Here is a 16562-nt window from a genome sequence, read left to right as displayed (position 1 = left end):
TTCCCGGCACGCCCTGCGCCGTCTCCCTGGCAACAGCCCCCGACGCACTTGTCTGGGGCTCCGTAGCCCGGATGTGAGGCACCCCTCCGGCGTCCAGTTTCTAGCGGGACCTTGAGTGCCCTCCGCGCCGCCACCCTTCGCCCTCCTCCTGGAAAGGTACGCGAAGGCTCCTCGCGACACGCGAGCTCCAGTCCCCGGGAAGATGCCAGTTTCGGGGCCGCCTCTCCGCGCCTCCTCACTTCCCTCAGTTCTCATCTCCCGGGCCGGCTCCAGTCACAGGAGGATGTGTGGCTGGTGCCTTCTCTCTGTGTTATCCAGCTTGGCGATAATGTAAATTTAAAAAAGCAAAAAACAAAAAAACTCAAGGCAGAAAATTACTCGTTTAACCTCAGGTTAAGATTTACCTTTAAGGTTAGATTCCTGCTTTAACAAAATCTGGTGTCAGATCTGCTTTGTCTTGTCTGTCATTACCGAGGAAGAGACTCTGATAAACACTCCCCTCTCCTGTCTCTGCCCCCAGGTATGAAGTTCCACCCCAAGGGACAGTGTACAACTTTTTCCTGCTTCTCATTAAGTTTTCTTAGTCTTTCCCTCCCCTCACCACATAAACTTTCTCCCCCTTGAGCAGCAGCTGGTCTGCTGGACATTTATGCGCCCCAACAGAGTTTGCTGAACACGTGTCCTACTATGTGCGGGTCACGGCGGGTACAGGGGTAAAGGTGTGATTCCTTCACTACTTCTGTGAGGTGGGGTCGAGGGAACGCTGGCCAGTGACCAAGTGGTTCGTTCTCGGGTGGCTCTGTGATTGCACAGAAGAGACTGATGGAGTGAGTGGCCCAAAAGAGGGCTGAGGAGGGGTCAGCCCGGCTGCCACTGTGAAGAGGGAGCCTAGTTCTGAAGTGCTCTGTGGCCCTGGCCACACTGCGTAGACACTGCTGGGCTTACAGGCTCATTTGCAAAGGAGAGCCTTCACAGAGCTATTCTCACCTTTCATAGGCAGGGACCTTGATCTCATCTCTGCAATTAGGGGGATTGCTGAAACGGTCCTGTTGGTTGAAAAGGCTTTGAGTCTGTACATTTTTCTTAACAGCTTACTTTGGCCAGAAAGTATCACTTTTATGCTAGCAGAGGACGCTAACAAAAGATATCCTGGGAGCCCAGCTCTCCAGTTGTTTTTTCCAGCAGTAGATTTCACTAATTTTCTGTGATCTTGATAATACCACATAATTCAGGGATTTTGAGATACGGGTCCCAGGTCTGAAGTTCCAACCTAGGTCTAATGTTTTAGTATTGTGATGATCACATAGCCACTCAGGTAGCTCGGTTCCTTCCTTCCTCCCTTTCTCCCTTCGTTGGTTACTAGTTTCTGTCTCACTGGCTTCAGGTGAAACTTAACTGATGAATACCCTACTTCAAGAAGAGAAATGCTGTAAATGAACATTTCCTTGTTTATTTTCTGTTCTGAGAATGAAATTGCCACCACCATGATGAAGCCTGTTGGCCATGTACCTCAAACTATGCAGATAACATCTTGTTTTGTCATTATACACAGTATAATGTATACTGATGAAAGGCCAGTCGAGTGAAAATCCCCCTCGTCCGGACTCGGGAGAGGCGACACCCCAAATCACTCACGAGAAGCGGTCTTGATGCAAACAGCAAGAGGATTTTTATTCCAAGCGCGCTGGGGCCCACAGTCGTACGCCACGCAGGGGTAGAGGACTGCGGCGGCGAGTGTGGAGTCGGGACAGCTTTTATGGGGTTCACAACAAAGCCCGCGCTTTTACAAACTAATCATTTTAAAATATCACAAACCAGTCAATTCAAAACTTCGAGAGCCCGCGCTTTGTGGCCCAATTAATTTTAAGTTGTTCTGGAGTTACGTGTTTGTGCCTGTCCCTGGGCGGGGGAGACATATTGTCGCCAAGATATATTTATCAGGATTTTCAACATTTTGTGGCGCAACCGATCTTACTGGGGTCGGTTAGGCGATTAATTTCTCCTCTTTTTGTCTTATGCAAGCAGCTTTACAGAAGCCAAACAAGCAGTTAGGAACCCTTTTCCCTGTTATCTCAAGCAGTTTCAAGAAGTTTCATGCATAGAGGCACATACTCAGGGGCCTGTTTTTCCCCTTCCACATAGTTTTGTACAGAACAGAAAGCAAGCCCTAAAACAGCAAAAAGTATGATCTTTTACCTATAGGGAACAGGGTCTGGAATTCGAGGGCATTTAGAGCTTCTTATTAACTTCCTGGGTTCTGGGAGGGTCAGGTTGCATTTTCATCCTTTCACTGACAGCTGACAGATTTGGAATTGTTGGATATGGAAACCTGACTCCAAGGCACAGTCTTCAATTTAAAATCATATTGTCTTATAGATTTAAAACCAAGCCCGCTTTTCATGATTACTAACAAGACATTTTGATGAAATAAAAAGTGATTTACCATGCACATACTCATAGGAAACAGTCCTGCCTTTCATATTTCCGCTGTACATTTATAGCTTAGAAGAATTACAGATTATCAATAACAAATGTGTGTTGATAAAAATTTAGCTGACATTAAGACAGATTTGAACTACATTTGTGACACTTCTTGTTTCCCATCAAGGGAGATTACTCTATACACAGTGTGTATAATAAAAACTTAAGAAAGTGGATCAGAATTTGCTTAGGCTGGGAAAAAAAATCATTTTGAATTCATATCCTTCTTCATATCTATTCTAATAAATGCAAATATCATTGTTTAAAATCTACAGAAAAAATCTAAGGAAACCAGCATCATGCTGATTTCTGGTTTAATCCTAACTCACCATTTGTTAATCAAAATAGACATAAGGTGGGATGATAGAATGACATAAAAGTTGAAAAATGTATAGATTTTAGGAAATTATAGAGTTCTTATATTTATTTTTTAAAAAGTAGGCAGGAAGTAAAAGTCTGAGATTGTTGATTGGAAAACATCTCAGAACTTTGGGGAAATTTGACTGTTACTCAGTTTTGCCAAATTTAGATGTCTGAGGGAAGGCTTTGTTTTTGTGAGAGATTGCCTCTCTTGGAATCTTTGGTGTCTCTACCTTTTAACATTTTTCTCAAGTTAACCAGCATGGGGTCATTCTGTGCACTAATCAAGGTACAGATATCACTGTCAAAACTTATACTTTTGTTTGGAGTAGTTCAGCGCCTGTTAGATCTGACCTCTGAATTTGTCATCTTTAAAGCACTAACCAGCGCTACTTGGATGCATTTGAGCTTCTTCTGGAGACTTGAATGTTAAATCTCTATAAACAAACAGTTCTCTCTTGTTTGAAGCCATGCTGAAATTCCAAGAGGCTACCAAGTGTGTGAGTGGATCAATAGCTGTTTCCACGTGTCCAAGGCCCTTGATCGCCAGAAGATATGCACTTCTACAGAAACTTGGCAGCGGGAGCTTTGGAACTGTCTATCTGGTTTCAGACAAGAAAGCCAAACAAGGAGAGGAACTGTAAGTAAAAAATACTTCATTCAGGTCTTGAGTTGGCTGCTGCGTGTGTGCAGCTCTCAGATGATTAAAAGCATGGAGGACTGTTCACTTTTCTCTTTGCTTAAAGTAAAAAATTCGTAAGTGATAGAAAAGCTCTTTGAATGGTGTCTTCATATGAAATTTTTAAAGCCACTTAATCTGGTGAGCAAAGTACCTAAGGGACCTAGAAGGGAAATGGGGTAGATTATGGGAAATAAGATTTCTATGCATACCAGACTCAATTACAGCCTTGCTTCCACTTAATTTGACTGGGATTTCTTAAATGAAAAAAACCGCATTGTTTATAATGACTGCAGTTTTGGAAATATTATGAAATGCAAATCAATGGTAATTCACATTTGAGGTGAATAGAGTATACCGAAGGAAATATAGTATTGACTTTCTTTGCCTTTTTTCCCATGGAGTTTTTCAAAGTCTGTAGTCGTTCAGCCTTTAAATTAGATAGTTAAACCAAACATGGGCTCCCATCTGTAGAATTATCTTTACTGACTCTCTTGTCACTTCTTTTCCTTTGATTTTAAGTGAACCTTATAAACTTTCATGGTAGAGAAAGTCTTGTAATACTGTTGGACAGTATGCCTCTTGCAAATAAAGATGAATCTTCATTTTTAGCGTAAAGTTATTTGGTCTTGCCACAGTGAAAAGTTAGTTGGTACTGAAGTTAGGATGAGAAACTTGTATACCAGAAGCACAGGAGGAAGAGAAAGCAGAAGGAAGACTGATCCAATAAATCAGCTTTTATCTTGAGAACAAATTTCCATTCCATAATCAATTCTTTTTTTTTTTTTTTTTTTTTTTTTGTCTTTTTGCTATTTCTTGGGCCGCTCCCGCGGCATATGGAGGTTCCCAGGCCAGGGGTTGAATCGGAGCTGTAGCCACCGGCCTACGCCAGAGCCACAGCAAGCGGGATCCGAGCCGCGTCTGCAACCTACACCACAGCTCACGGCAACGCCGGATCGTTAACCCACTGAGCAAGGGCGGGGACCGAACCCGCAACCTCATGGTTCCTACTCGGATTTGTTAACCACTGCGCCACGACGGGAACTCCCATAATCAATTCTTTTATTCAGAGTTTTTGAGGTTACTTTAAATTCTTCTAGCTTTTGCCCATTGGTTATTTATTTAACCGTTATTTATTTATTTAAAATCAGTGTGATAAACTTTCTACTTCTTAATATGTCATAGGAACTATAAAAGTAAAAGTTACTGATGCAACTATTTTATTTTATTTTATTTATTTTTGCTTTTTAGAGCCACACCAGCAGCATATGGAAGTTCCCAGGCTAGGGGTCCAATCAGAGTTACAGCTGCTAGCCTACACCACAGCTACAGCAACGCAGGATCTGAGCCGCATCTGTGACCTACACCGCAGCTCACAGCAATGCCAGATCCCCCACCCACTGAGTGAGGCCAGGGATTGAATCGTATCCTCATGGATACTAGTCAGATTCATTTCTGTTGCACCACAATGGGAACTCTACAACTATTTTATTTTAAAAATCAACTTTTTAAATGATCTCTGTGTCCAGAATTTTAAAAAGTAATTATCTAGAATTCATATTATCTGATAAATTCCTAAGTGAAGAATGTGGACAGTGCTGGCACTTTTCTGGTGTCCTTAGAATGTGCTTTATGGTGCCTACCAAAGAGTAATTTTTTCCCTTCAATCCTAGAAGTACTCTTCCAGCCATTTAACACAGATGATACATTTACGAAAATTACTAGAGACCCTTTACGGAAACTTTGAGAGTAAGACCTAGATCTGATCCAGAACTTAAAAAATCACAGTGTGAAGATGCTGTCCATTTGGTCTCTTCACCTAATGAGGAATATGAGGAATTTAAGGGAATTAACAGGAGGGCTAAAGTGTTGATTAAAGGGATGTAACATAAGACGTATGAAGGCCAAACTTGGAAACTTTAGACTTGAGATTATGGGTGAGTGTAGTGTATGTGTGTGAGTGGAGAGAGGTGGGGGTGGGGAGAAGGAGAGGGAGAAGAGGGGGCTGGTTGGATGAGAAGTGATTTATTGGTGACCTTCCCTGTACCTGATCTAATCTTAAGATACATGACGTGAGCTGAAGGTGGCAGACAGACTAGGTGTATAGAATGAATCCAGTTTGAGGATAATTGACAAACCATTTGATACAAAGATCTAGTCTAAACTCTCTTGGATAGGAATCATTCATCATCAGAATCTCTACAACATTTTACATATGGGCCACATTCTGCTTTTCAGATGTGTTTTGTTTGGCCTGCAGAGTTGTTTCTCTTTTAATCTAAATTAATTGCCAGTATTTAAAAATGGGCGGCTTAGGAGTTCCCGTTATGGCTCAGCAGAAACGAATCCCACTAGTATCCATGAAGATGAGGGTTCGATCCCTGGCCTCGCTCAGTGGGTTAAAGATCTGGGGTTGCCATGAGCTGTGGTGTAGGTCACAGACACAGCTTGGATCCTGCTTTGCTGTGGATGTGGTGTGGGTCAGCAGCTGTAGCTCCGATTCAACTCCTAGCCTGGGAACTTCCATATGCCATGGGTATGCCCCCCCCCCCAAAAAAAGGCAGCTCTCATAAAATTGAGCTTTTCATTGTCAACTTGAAAAAATAAATAAAAATATTCAATGACATTTGCTAACACTACTGCCTGTGTAGCTGATGTGGGCTGGAGCTGGGTCCAGCAATTATTGTGTTTAATGTACAGAGGCAGGAAACTAAACTTTTTTTTTTTTTTTTGCCGCACCTATGGCATATGGAAGTTCCCAGGGCAAGGATCGAACCCACACAGCAGCAGTGACAATGCCAGATCTTTAACCCCCCTGAGCCACCAGGGAACTCCCAGATTTATATTTTTAAGATCCTTTCCCAAGAGTGTTGATAATCCTGGGGTTTGTGATCAGTGCACATTAATGAGCACAACCCACTCTCCAAGCAAAGTGGTTAGATAAGATTTATTTATTTATTTATTATTTTTTTTGTCTTTTTGTCTTTCCAGGGCCTCACCCATAGCATATGGAGATTCCTAGGCTAGGGGTCCAGTTGGAGCTGCAGACGCTGGCCTATTACAGAGACACAGCAATGCGGGATCTGAGCCACATCTGCAACCTACACCACAGCTCACAGCAACGCCAGATCCCTAACCTCCTGAGCAAGGCCAGGGATCAAACCCGCAACCTCATAGTTCCTAGTTGGATTTGTTAACCACTGAGCCACGACAGGAACTCCTAGATAAGGATTTAAATTCTGCATTACATACCGGGCCATAAACATAGGGAATTGGTTAGTATTAAGAGATAGGTAGAAAATTCATACTTTCTAAAAAGATTTCAATAATGTTATGAATGAGTAGATCTGACACCCTTCATGTTTTGCAGACACACTCCTAACCTTTTGAGACAATAAGGAAAGCCTTGATGTACCAGACTGCCCCCCTTGGTATCCCTTGTTAAAGGAATGTCTTGGGTAGACTGTGAGCCCCAGCTGGTCTGTAGGATGCTTGTTACCAGCCCCTGTGAACTGTGGGTCAAGATAATGGGCACTTTAGATGTAATCAGAGAACTTTTCTATCAGACTGTTGCAGTTTATCACTATGCCACTTGGAGGCACCATTCCACCACTGATCTTTTTTTCCCTTGGTTTTTAGGGCTGCACCTGCTGCATAAGGAAGTTTCCAGGCTAGAGGTCGAATCAAAGCTGTAGCTGCTGGCCTTCACCACAGCCACAGCAACGTGGGATCTGAGCTGTGTTTTCGACCTATACCATAGCTCATAGTAACGCTGGATCCTCAACCCACTGAGCAAGGCCAGGGGTTGAACCCACATCCTCATGGATACTAGTTGGGTTTGTAACCTGCCTGAGCTACAAAAGGAACTTGACATTTTTCATTTACTATGAATTTGTGAATTTTAATTTTATTGACTTCTGCATTTGTAATGAGATTTTTTAAAAAACCCACAGGCATTACACTTGATGTATGTTTGGTGAGAGAGGGTTTTTTTTGGGGGGAAGGTATAAAAGTATCTGGCACTTTTTTAAGTTATAATAGTAGAATAAAAATAAGCTTAAAATGAGTAGTGAATGAGATAGAGGTTTTTTATATTCTGTGTCATGAAATTCATAAAACAATATTTGGGAATATTTTCTTTCATAATTATAGAAACTGCTCTAATGGATGTGAAGATGTGATGATATTAACATATATTCCTAAAGGTTGTTCTAATTCTAGCTCATATTTTTCTATTTTTTGTTAAGCAGTCAATTTTTTGTTAAGCAAACCTATAAGATTTGGTTTATATAGGAAGGAAGGACTTTGGTCCTTAATATAGAGCATGTAATTTAGTAGAAAAGAGATATTAAGGTAGTAGGCTTAACCTGACTTATATGATTACTCATACATGATAAAATACACAACTAATCATTACCACAGTTGATGAATGTCAGTAAAAATCTTATTAGCATAAAATGATGGTTTTAAAAAAATTTCATCACACTTAAGATACAGTGACTTTTTTTTTTTTTTTTTGGCACTGCTGCAGGATGCAGAAGTTCCCGGGCTAAGGGATTGAACCGCCATTGTGGTGACAATTTGGAATCCCCAGTCTGTTGTGCCACAAACTCCAGATACAGTAGCATTATTATGTGGAGTCCATTTTCTGCTGTAGTCTTTTAGTTTGTCAGTGCATATATTTAATACAATTTATGTAATAAACCTTTGCTTTGGCTGAGTACCAGGGAGGAAACTGAAGCAGTAGAAGATAAGGGTTGGCCCTTAGGAACTTCCAGTCTAGAAGAGAGACGGTATTAACATAAGTAAAACAGCCAGCAGCCACGGCAGTGCTGCAGCGTCTGTGTGACAGGCTTCTCTTAGAGATGCTGGCATGGCCATTGCCCAGTTCCCTTTGAGGGTCATTATTAGAATACAGTCATTATTCTACTACTGTCTGTGCATTATCAAAGAGCTGTCTTTTTTGGCCACGCCCACAATTGCAGAAATTTGGGCGTCAGGGATTGAACCTGTGCCACAGCTGCGACCTGAATCACAGCAATCATAATGCCAGATTCTTAACCCTCTGTGCTACCAAGGGAGCTCCTAGAAGAGCTTTCATTTTTAGCCCCTTGGTCCTGTCCATGTAAATATCCATGTATTTTCCCTCTTAACTGTGCATCCACACTTTGGTCTTTGCCTAAATATGGTCGATGTAGTTAACGTGGAAGTACTTTCTCTCTCCATGGCGCATTTCTTCCCAGTATCAAATGTCTATATAGCATGAGATGAAGATCTTAAGTAGGAAAGGCCACCAGTTCTTTAACACGGAGGCCCTTGCTGCTCAGGAAAGCTTTTTTATATGTGTGTATAGATAGATTTTTAAGTTCTAAAAGCAGATGTTCAGCCTAGCCAAGGAAGCAATAAGGAGGAAGTAGATCAGGGGCTTGCTGCTATAATTAGTCACACTGACAGCAGAGGGGACTGGTCTTAGTTCTTAAGAGAGATAGAGGTGAAAAGTTATAAAGGAGCAATGAAAAGAAACTCCACGACAGTCTGGGTCCTTTATTGTGAAGCTAAATAGCTCTCCCTTAACCCAGTCCCTCCTGGGAGCACCTCAGGCTTACAGCTCAGTTCCAAAGTGTTGTGTTGAGCAGGGGTGGGGCTGCGGGGCATCAGGGCTTTTGAAGGACAGAAGCATGGTTCAGCCAGCACATTAGGACCAGTCCTGAGCTTTTCACCTTATAATACCTAAAGGTGGTCAGTCTTGGTGAGGAGCTTGTGTTAACCAAATTCAGACAAGATGAATCTATAAATTATGATGCCACTTCTTAGTCCTGGGCCTAGAATGAACATTATCTCTTTTCATGTATTTTCCCACCATTTTCTGGTGTGAGTCTGGAGAAGGTAAATATCTGCTCAGAAGTGAAAATAGGAGTTCCCGTCGTGGCCCAGTGGTTAACGAATCCGACTAGGAACCATGAAGTTACGGGTTCGGTCCCTGCCCTTGCTCAGTGGGTTAACGATCCGGCGTTGCCGTGAGCTGGGGTGTAGGTTGCAGACACGGCTCGGATCCTGCGTTGCTGTGGCTCTGGCGTAGGCCGGTGGCTACAGTTCCGATTCGACCCCTAGCCTGGGAACCTCCATACGCCGCGGGAGCGGCCCAAAGAAATAGCAAAAAGACAAAAAAAAAAAAAAAAAAAAAAAAGAAGTGAAAATAAAATTAAAACAAAGTTGGTGGAACAGTTAGACAATTACTTGGTTAAGCCAGATAAAGGGCTTCTTTCTCATAATGGAGGGCATTGTTCCAAGTGACCATGTTTCTGGGACTCGCAAAGCCGGTGCGTGTCTCTTGAACAGCTCCAGAGGCGCCTGCATGAAGGTGATGTGCCTACCTTTTACAGAAAGTGCAAGTGTGCATAAAGCAGGAAAATGATCCCTGCCATCCAAATTCTGGTCTTTTCTTCATGCACTGACAGACATTTATTTAATTTTCTAAGGAAACCTATGGCATTGCTCATGGAGGTTCCCTCAGAGATTGGGGACTAGGAGTGAAGGAGCTAGAACCCTTTTTGTACATTTGGAATTTTGTACCATGTGCAAGCCTGAAAAAATCCACAAAATAAGTAAGTTAAAGAAACTCCCCATATCCAACAAATCCAGTCACCATTTTCTAATTACCTGCTCTTCAAGGAGCTTGAGTCCCATGGTTTTCAACCACGGCTGAACAGTAGAATAACAATATTAAAAATACACATGTTTGGGAGTTCCCGTCGTGGTGCAGTGGAAATGAATCCACTAGGAGCCATGAGGTTGGGGGTTCGATCTATGGCCTCGCTCCATGGGTTCAGGATCTGGGATTGCTGTGAGCTCTGGTGTAGGTTGCAGACGTGACTTGGATCTGGCGTTGCCGTGGCTGTGGTGTAGGCCAGCAGCTACAGCTCCGATTCTACCTCTAGCCTGGGAACCTCCATATGCCACAGGTGCGACCCTAAAAAACAAAAATACACATGTTTGAGTCACACCCAATACATTCTGTTTAAATTGGGCCACACCCAGGCATCTTGGTTTTTGAGAACTTCCCAGTGATTTGAATGGCCACCTAGGCTTGAGAATATCTGGTCTAGTGGAAGAGAAAAACACTAATTGTATGATCATAAAAGGGAATAAAAACTGGAGTTCCCATTTTGGCTCCGTGGGTTAAGAACCCGACATAGTGTCTATGAGGATGCTGGTTTGATCCTTGGCCTTGCTCAGTGTTGGTTAAGGATCCTGTGTTGCCACAAGCTGAGGTGTAGTTCGAAGATGCGGCTTGGATCCAGCGTTGCCGTGGCTGTGGTGTAGGTCGGCAGCTACAGCTCTAATTTGACCCATGGCCTGGGAACTTCCATGTGCCGCAGGTGTGGCCGTAAAAAAGAAAAAAAACAACTGTTGTAACTATCTGAGAGGAAAGGTTTGGTTACTCTAGGTACAATAGACCTATCTAAGCTGACAGGATGAGCTTGGGTGAGGCAAGGCTTTCTGAGGATGTGCTGTTTCAGCTGAGACCTTAAGAATGATTAAGAACTAGCCACTGGTTTTCACAGTTTATTGGTCATCAGAACTTCCTGGAGGGTAGGTTAAAACACAGATTGCTTGAGTTCCTTGGTGGCTCAGTGGGTTTAGGGATCTGGCTGTTTTGTGGGCTCTACTCCCAAACTTCCCAGTTTTGCAAGTCTAGGACTGCACTTTGAGAACCATTGAAATAGGCAAAAGGATGGGAAAATAGTTCCATTCAGTACATATGTAATTTCACGTCTTTTTTTTTCAAGTGCCCAAATGTAAATATTTCCCCTTCTTGTCCAATACTCTTAAAAGGATCATTTCAAATGCCTGCATAATAGTCCAAATATGGCTTTAATATCATTTGGCTCCTTGTTGGGTATGCAGCTTCTGGTACTCTCTTTGAAATAAAAGTAAAAAAAACTTTTGGAGCTCCCGTCACGACTCAGAGGTTAATGAACCTAACTCACATCCACGAGGATGTGGGTTTGATCCCTGGCCTCACTCAGTGGGTCTAGAATCCAGTGTTGCTGTGAGCTGTGGTGTAGGTCGCAGATGTGGCTTGGATCCCGTGTTGCTGTGGCTGTGTCATAGGCCAGCAGTTACAGCTCTGATTCAACCCCTAGCCTGGGAACTTATATATGCTGAGGGTGGGGCCGCAAAAAGACAAAACAAAAACAAAAACCCTTTTGTGCTTTTTTGCATCCTCCAGAGTTTTGATAATGATTGTTTCAGCATAAACCTTTCTGTAAAAGGTATAACAGTGGAAAACTAATGAAGAACCAAACTTCAGTCACCGAGAAGTGATGGCTTTTTGTGTTCAGTTGAAGCATATTTGAGCCAGTTATAGATTACAGCCATGTTTGCCGAGGTTCTTAGTTGTAATTAGAAAAAAAGGACTTCATCCATTTTCAGGTTTATTTCTGACACATTGAGAAATGGAGAAATCAGTTTTCATATTGTAAGGAATGAACTAAAAAAAACCTCCCTTTCTTTGTATAAGTTTTCACTCTTTATGAAAAAAGACATTATTTCCTATTGGAGAATTAATAAATTTATTCTAGTAGCCTGCCAGTGTCAAAAAATAATTAAAAGTGAGTAATAGTTCTTACTAGAAGGCATAGATTTTGTAATATTTGAAACGAGCTTTCAGTGCCTCAGAATGTGATGGTAATTTCTTCTGTTTAATAGCAGATAGCCTTGGGCAAAGCTTCCGTTTATATATTGCACCTACTAACACCTATTTATGGATTTTCTGTCTGATTTACAAAATTATTTTAACATCCTTACTTTCAGTTTTGAGTCATTCTAAGTAAAACGTCAGTAGATTAATGAATCCAGCTTTGAGCCTGTGCTCTGTACTCTTATTAAAGCTATTCTTTCTGTATTGTGACCAGGAGTTCTCCCCAGTAGTATCTGTGACAAAAGAATTGAGTTATTGAGTAGGCTGGGATAAGTTAATAGGATTCAGTGGTTTAGGCAGTGGAAGTTATGGAAGCGATTTGGGGGAACTAATGATTTCTTTCCATTGTGCGCTTCCAGAAAATACAGTTTTCTTCGGTTTTTCATTGTAGTGACCAGGTCTTTTCCCCTTAAAATCTTCAGTCTTTTATTAGTGATTATAATATGAATGCTTCTTAAAATCTCTTTTAAAATAGTTCATGTTCTGGAGAATATTGTGCATAGACTCCTCCTGAGTAAATCTGGACTGGGTTAAGTTTGAACTTGAACTTCACTCAGGGCTTTGCCAGGTTTTGGTCTTCAGTAACGTCAAGCCTCTGAGCTTATGGCCATCTTATAGTAGGTAAGGTTTGGGAACTGGAAGGGAAAAGGAGTGAAGGGAATGCAGGGTGCTAGGGTGCCTGATGACTTAGTCATGGTAACGAGGTCACCTGTCGGTGGTACATGATTTACATCTTCCTGAGGCTGCATATATTAGCACAAAAGAAGCCATGAGCTTTTATCTGTTTTTTTAATAGGTGCAGATGAGAGATGAATAACAAAATATTTTAGGATGAGTAAGATGCAGGGAACCATCCTACCCCCTTTCATTTTGGCTTGGGCAGGGGGCCAGACAACCCTGTTTTGAAGACTGAATCATTAAGAAGCATTTAGGAGGAAAACAACAGCACACAAGAAGCTCCTTTTTAAAAATGGCTTTTTCTTATATACCATTGTTTGAAAGAAAACAAACATGATTTATTTAAAATACCACAGATCGTGAGTTCCCTGGTGGCTCAGCAGGTTAAAAGGATCCAGTGTCACTGCTGTTTCATGGGTTCGATCCTTGGCCCAGGAATTTCCACATGCCGTGTGCACAGCCGAAAAGAAAAGGGGGGGTGGTTCCCATTGTGGCTCAGCAGAAACGAATCTGACTAGGAACCATGAGGTTTCGGGTTTGATCCCTGGCCTCGCTCGGTGGGTTAAGGATCCGGCATCACCGTGAGCTGTCACAGTCGCGTCTCGGATCTGGCGTTACTGTGGCTCTGGCATTGGCTGGCGGCAACAGCTCCGATTAGATCCCTAGCCTGGGAACTTACATATGCCGAGGGTGCGGCCCTGAAAAGGCAAAAGACAAAAAAAAGAAAAAAAAAAGGATAAAAAAAATAACAAAAAATAGGCTGTTGGTAGGAAAAGAGTGAAGATAAATTACTAGAGTACATTTATTAGATTTTCAGACTGGCTGTTTAAATTATTCCCTCATCCCACTCTGTTCTTCCAGTGTATTGTTTTGGTGGATTTGTGAGTAGGGAAGCAGATGGTTTGCTAACACTGAATAATATCCCCAGGAAATAAAAAATATTCGTCTTCATTTAAATGTATGAGATGGGGGAAGGGATGTCTAAGCTATTTTAGTAAATAATAATTTAAAAATGTAATTAGATATCCTGGTCCCTTTACACTGTTTTTGCTGACCACCTAAAGTTTTTAAAACACGAGGTTTGTGTAAGTCTATTATTTTAAATGTGATATCATCTCATTTTTTCAATAAAATATTATAAGAATGAGTGCATATATGCAGGTACAAAACTTCGTGGGTATAGAACATTTCAAGTTTTTTTCCTATAACAAATAAAGGACTTCTTTTTTTCCTGGCAAATGTGTTATAGCAAAGACTGAGCTGATTTTTAATAGATTCCAGAGGATCCTCAGTGACTAAATCCAAGGGTTTTAATGGTTTTTTAATGGTCAATGTCATAGTATTTTTCAGGCTAACTTAAGTTTCCTGACGTGAAGGCAAGCCTAACATGGTTATGTATAATCTGTAGCCAGCCCTTCTGTTCTTGGTTCTATTCAAGTGGCCTTGGTGGGAGTGCATTTCCTCCAACAGCTTTTGGTGGGACAAGGAAACCAGTGATGGGCCTAGCACACAGAAAGCAGTTCCCTGTACTGTCACCTGCTCCTGCAGGCTCACCCACTCATTTCTCTTCTGAACTGATCTCGTTTCTTTTCTGATATGTGCATTGACCTGAGAGTAGCTATGGGCAGTTTTGGCTGCTATCACCTTTCTAACATTTTAAATTGAAAATTTGAGTTGTGAGTCATCCACCTTTAAATAACTTTTAAAATAATGAGACGCATCTATAACTTAATCATCAAAGACATGAGAAGGCAGAGAAATCTCAGGTTAAAATTAATTTCTGGCTTACTTTATTACTCTTGAGTGGATTTTCCTGGGGAAAAAGTTTGGTTGCCATGACATCCAGGTCTATATAGTGAAATTAGGGTGATATATGTGACTTAAAAGTCAACAGGGGATGGACATTTAAGCTGCTTCCATGTCTTGGCTATTGTGAATAGTACTTCCATGAACATATTGGTGCATGAATCTTTTGAATTAGAGTTTTCTCTGGATATATGCCCAGGAGTGGGATTGCTGGGTCATGTGGTAGTTGTATATTTAGTTTTCTGAGGCATCTCCATACTGTTCTCCATAGTGGTTGTACCAATTTACATTCCCACCAACTGTGTAGGAGGGTTCCCTTTTCTCCACACCCTTTCCAGCTTTTGTTATTTGTAGACTTATTAATGATGGCCATTCTGACTGGTATGAGGTGGTACCTCATTGTAGTTTTGATTAGCATTTCTCTAATAATTAGTGATGTTGAGCAGTTTTTTTTTTGCATGTGTATTGACAAATGAATGGATTAAGAAGATATGGTACATATATACAGTGGACTACTATCAGCCATAAAAAGAACAAAATAATGCCATTTGCAATAACATGGATGCAACTAGAGATTCTCATACTAAGGGAAGGAAGTCAGGAACAGAAAGACAAATACCATACGATATCACTTATATGTGGAATCTAAAATATGACACAAGTGAACCTATCAACAAAACAGAAATAGAGTCACAGACAGAGAACAGACTTGTGGTTGCGAAGGAGGATGAGGAAGGAGTGGGATGGACCCGGAGTTTGGGGTTAATAGATGCAAACTATTACATTTAGAATGGACAAGCAATGTGCTATGTAGCATAGGGAACTATATCTACTCCCATGGGGTAAACCATGATGGAAAATAATATAAGAAAGGGAATGCATATATATACATTTGCTCTACAACAGAACTATAATAAAAAAAAAAAAGCTCAATAGGGGAGAAAAACAACAACCCTTGCTATTATTTTCTTGGTCATTTGTTCCTAAGCTTTGTTTTTAGAACTGGTGACTTGTAAATTTACATTTATATGGGAAATAGATATAATTGACACAAAAGATTTCTAAAAGTACCTTGTGTACTACACTGATTGTCCATTGTATCATTTCATGCAGTATTAAAAATAATCAGTTAATATTTTGTGACCTCATTGACATAAAATACTATGAAATTGAATTCCTCTTCCATTGTTTAACAGAGATACAATCACTTTTTATTTCTCAGCTCCCATCCTAGCCCCTATTACCTGATAATCATAAGTATGAATGAACAATTATGAAACATTTGACATTTTTTTTTTATTTTCCCACTGTACAGCAAGGGGGTCAGGTTATCCTTACATGTATACATTACAATTACATTTTTTCCCCAACCCTTTCTTCTGTTGCAACATGAGTATCTAGACAAAGTTCTCAATGCTATTCAGCAGATCTTGTAAATCTATTCTAAGTTGTGTCTGATAAGCCAAGCTCCGATCCTCCCACTCCTCCCCTCCCATCAGGCAGCCACAAGTCTCTTCTCCAAGTCCATGATTTTCTTTTCTGAGGAGATGTTCATTTGTGCTGGATATTAGATTCCAGTTATAAGTGATATCATATGGTATTTGTCTTTGTCTTTCTGGCTCATTTCACTCAGGATGAGATTCTCTAGTTCCATCCATGTTGCTGCAAATGGCATTATGTCATTCTTTTTTATGGCTGAGTAGTATTCCATTGTGTATATATACCATTTGACATCTTATAGTACATAGTTATTAGGACAGCAGTGCTATTATTTAGTAATCATGTGAAAATCCACTCAAAGCTTTAGTTACTGAAAAAGCAAACCTTGGGCATGAGGAAGCTTGGAGCCAGTGG

The 16562-nt window shown here is 41.1% G+C and overlaps 1 protein-coding gene across 4 annotated transcripts in view; it reads left to right on the top strand.

Moving 5' to 3' along the window:
* Positions 7-16562, top strand: part of NEK11 (NIMA related kinase 11) — a 290466-nt gene continuing 273910 nt past the window's right edge. For 2 of the 4 annotated variants that reach the window (XM_021071328.1, XM_021071326.1), the window contains exons 1-2: positions 7-156; positions 3310-3481. In XM_021071328.1, the coding sequence (XP_020926987.1) occupies positions 3312-3481 (170 nt within the window). In that variant the 5' untranslated portion in view covers positions 7-156; positions 3310-3311. Of the gene's footprint in view, positions 157-3292; positions 3482-16562 lie in introns of all 4 variants that reach the window. The other 2 variants (XM_021071327.1, XM_021071329.1) reach the window with 2 other exon arrangements.

The sequence above is a fragment of the Sus scrofa genome, chromosome 13 (genome assembly GCF_000003025.6).
Source record: "Sus scrofa isolate TJ Tabasco breed Duroc chromosome 13, Sscrofa11.1, whole genome shotgun sequence".
Classification (NCBI taxonomy): Eukaryota; Metazoa; Chordata; class Mammalia; order Artiodactyla; family Suidae; genus Sus; species Sus scrofa.
Note: the sequence above shows the minus strand (reverse complement) of the source record. Positions and strands in the feature narration are given on the sequence as shown.